General features: G+C 34.2%; 1 protein-coding gene across 1 annotated transcript; it reads right to left on the bottom strand.

Moving 5' to 3' along the window:
* Positions 1-225: 225 nt before the first annotated feature.
* On the bottom strand, positions 226-3,661 carry LOC111913254 (bifunctional riboflavin biosynthesis protein RIBA 1, chloroplastic). Its single transcript, XM_023908971.3, has 7 exons — positions 3,421-3,661; positions 2,410-2,776; positions 2,109-2,330; positions 1,705-2,027; positions 1,224-1,353; positions 821-1,117; positions 226-719 (listed from the first exon to the last, which is right to left on the bottom strand). The coding sequence occupies exons 1-7, from the start codon at positions 3,468-3,470 to the stop codon at positions 474-476; spliced, it is 1,635 nt and encodes a 544-aa protein (XP_023764739.1). The 5' UTR covers positions 3,471-3,661; the 3' UTR covers positions 226-473.
* Positions 3,662-4,070: the final 409 nt, after the last annotated feature.

The following is a 4,070-nucleotide window of genomic DNA, read 5'->3' as shown; positions in this document are numbered from 1 at the left end:
ATGACCTTCATTGTTGAATCTCTCAATTTCTATGATGAGATTGATTAAATTTTGTGGGTTTTGAGATGAGTTTGATGTGAATATGGAAGTTTGAAGATTGATTATTTGTAGTAGAGAAGGGCATGTCTATTGTGTTGCAATAACATGACTTCAAAGTTTTCCCAAAACATGACTTCACTCTAATCTTAAGCAAGTTAGTTGATTGCATTGTAAAACACTTCTAAAGATCTAAATGTCGCTTCATTTTTTATTGTTCTAAGTTAACATCATACATAAACAAAACTCGCAACATCTTTTTCCCATGTATTACAAATTCATGTAAAAAAAATCAACTTGAAAGAATGAATTTTTCTCAGGTTCTTAATACCTTCATCTTACATTTTATAAGTTTAGTTGGAGGGAGGCCTATATGAAGTTTTTAAAAGAGCCAAGTAAGTAAGAAGAAGAATTTAGGTCAATTGATGAAGATGAACTTAATCAGTTGGATTTTCCTTCTTAGTGATGAGATTTGGGACACCATTGTTGTTGTTCCCAGAGGATCCATACACGTGTCCCATTTTGGCTCTTTTGGTCTCAAGGTATCTCTTGTTGTGTTTTGTAATTGGAGTCAAAAGAGGAACTCTTCCTGCAACTTCCAAACCATATCCCTTCAGTCCACTGTATTTAGCAGGATTATTTGTCATCAGCTTCATTGTTCTCACTCCCAAATCTCTCAATATCTACACACCAAAAAAAACAAGATAAAGTGATTTCATCAAAATTACATACAAATAATCAAAATTTCTAAAATACCCTTTGAAAAATATATAAATTACTATACCTGAGCACCAATGCCATACTCCCTAGAATCAACAGGCAAACCAAGCTCCTCATTAGCTTCAACAGTGTCACGACCATCATCTTGCAAATTATAAGCACGAAGCTTATGCCCTAATCCAATCCCCCTACCCTCATGACCTCTCAAATAGACCAAAACGCCCCTTCCCGCCTCTTCAATCTGTTGCATTGCAAGTGCTAATTGGTTCCCACAATCACATCTTGCAGACCCAAATATGTCTCCTGTTAAACATTCCGAATGTACCCTTACAAGAATCTCATTCCCATCACCAATCTCACCCTGTTTTAATTTTAATCATACCACATAATCTTTTATTACTTTACTATTCAATTTCTACAAAAAGTTGAAAAAAAAAACAAAACTAATTATTTGTTTATCTTATTACCTTCACCATTGCAATATGTTCCATTCCATCTAAGATTGATCTATAACAATACGCAACAAATGGGCCCCACGTAGTAGGTATACGTGCAGCAGAAGCACGTTCCACTAGTTTATCTGTCTTCCTTCTATACCTGCAAATTTAAATAAATGTCACAAATTTATTCATGTGTACTCAGAACTTAAATGCTACTTTGAGTAGCTTTTTTAAAATTTCCCGAATATACCCTTAACTAATTATAAAAGAAAAAAAAAACATATTCTTCTAAATGTCCTTTTATGTTATTTTATATCTTTTAGCTAGTTTTTACCAATTGTCATTTTTCTCAACTAGCTTATAAGCTAGCAGCTAGCTTTTCAACTACCAGCTAGCTTTTTAGCTATCAGTTAGTTTTTTCAGCTACTCTGTCACACATAGCCTAATAATAATGATTAGACATTTGGACTCATTAAGTCCATTAATTAAAAGCAAGAATTTCATTTACCTGATTAGATCAGCAATAGATATAAGCTTTAAGTTCTCCCTTTTGACAAATTCCCGAAGCTTTGGTAATCTAGCCATGGAACCATCATCATCAACAATCTCACATAAAACAGCTACAGGATCAAATCCAGCTAACATTGCTAAATCTACAGAAGCTTCAGTATGTCCAGCTCTTTTCAAGACACCACCTTCTCTGTATTTCAATGGAAATATATGTCCCGGGCGGTTGAAATCACCGGGCAGTGAATCTTTAGAAGCTAAAGCTTTAATGGTGGCTGCCCGATCACGGGCAGACACACCAGTAGTTGTTCCATGTTTTGCATCCTACAAATCAATAATAGAACTCTAATAAAAATAACAAATTGGGTTACTTTTTTGAAACAAAAATGCGAAAAGTAGACGTACGACTGATACTGTGAATGCTGTAGAGAGCTTCTCTTCATTGTCTTTATGAGTTACCATTAATGGAAGCTCCAAACGATCCAAATCTTCTCCTTTCATGCTTACACAAACAATCCCAGTTCCATGTTTGACTATAAAAGCCATGGCTTCTGGTGTGACACATGATGCTGCCATTATCAAATCTCCTTCGTTTTCTCTGTCTTCATCATCTACTACAACTACCATCTGCAGTATAAAGAGAAATTTTGGAGGGAAATTGGATATATTTATAGTTTGTTAAATAAGGAATTGAAAGTGTACAAACCTTTCCCTGGCGTATATCTTCAATTGCTTCTGGAATGGATGAAAAGCCTGTGGTGGGTTGATCTAAATCATATTCATCAGCTTCATTAGAGAAACTGTTCATGGTAGGAGTGGTTTCAGCTGCTAGTGTACCCAAAGCTATTGAATCAGGTTGTATCAGAATTCCAGATGATACACTAACACCATTAATGCTTTTTTGATTGAAACCACCATCTAGAGGCAATAGTGAAGCTCTGAGTCTACCATCAGGTTTAGTTTTGGAGCATGATTTGGTAGTGAGATGGAGAAATGTCTCTGATGTATGCCCATTGGATGAGATAAGATTTACAGAGTGAAGACTGTTGTATGAGCTGAAGTTTGTGATCATCCTGCAGCATAGGATAGGTAGTCAATTATGAGAGGCAATGGCAGCTTTCGAAATGATGAAGATTGGTGAAAATGTTAAATGGAACTTGATACTAAAGAAAATTCTCTATCACCAAATAAAAAATGTATTGCCACTAAAGAAAATTCTCTATCACCAAAAAGGGAAAAAAAAAAAAAAAAAAAAAGTATTGCATGGGGTAATTGAGAGAGCCTTTTGGTACTTATAGAACATCCAATTGCGAATCTATCTATAGGAATCGGAATCAAAGCATCTTGAATTGAAATTTGAACGTAATTAGCTTCAAATGGATTTGAAAATCTCGGATTCTATGTTCAAAGCACTAGCTTGATATTTCTGTATTTGGAACTATAACGCTCAAATCGTATACCTGTTTGGTATTGATAAAAATCAATCATAAAATAACAATAACCGGTTCTTTTTTACTACGAAATAGAAACAGAGATCCAGTGGTCCGAATCGATAAGAAATTTCTCAAATCAACATTAATTCGAACGAACCCAAAAAGCTCGCAAATAAACTAAAATCCAGAAAAGAAAATTCCCAATTGATTTCAATAGAAGCACGCATTAATCAGCATCAAATTAAAGAGGATAAGAAGATAGAAAAACGGACAGAGATGCTTACTTTGAGCGAAGTAAAGAGGTGGATGCAGAAGACATGTTAATGGAAGCCATTAATCTGCTTTAGATGAATCTAGAATTGGATTATGTTTGCGTCCCTAAATTGAAGAAAAGGGGAATTTGATGTAGTCAAGTGCTGCGAAAAAGAACCCAAATTGGTGGGTGTTTTATAGATGATAGATAGGACGAAAGAGACAAGTAGTGGAATGGAAGAAGAGGAAGTAACAACTTGGAAAGAGCGGGTGTAGAAACCCGAAGGTGTTTGCGGGTGATACTTCACCATGACCCATGAAGGAATTCCTCACAATAGCTTTGAAATCCTCACAAGAGCTTTGAAATTTTGATTATTATTATTATTATTATATATTATTATTATGCATAAAATTCTTAAAATTTGCAATTCTAAAGTCTAAGTTTTTATCCGTTTATCTAAAGTCTAAGTCTATTAATGACTCAAATTTTGCAATTTTTTATCAATTTTGTCATTTTTTTCTAAATTTATTTGATAAACTGATCATTGCTATCAAATTTAAGGGTAAGGATGTGTAAGGTACGGTTTAATTTGGTTATTTGTCAAAACCGAATCATAATCATTAAAATTGGTTAATTTATTTCAATAACCATTGGGTAGTGGTTAATATTAGTTTTGGTTAA

Source organism: Lactuca sativa, chromosome 5 (assembly GCF_002870075.4).
Source record: "Lactuca sativa cultivar Salinas chromosome 5, Lsat_Salinas_v11, whole genome shotgun sequence".
Taxonomy (NCBI): domain Eukaryota; kingdom Viridiplantae; phylum Streptophyta; class Magnoliopsida; order Asterales; family Asteraceae; genus Lactuca; species Lactuca sativa.
The sequence above is the reverse complement of the archived record's forward strand: the minus strand, read 5'-3'. Positions and strand labels throughout refer to the sequence as shown.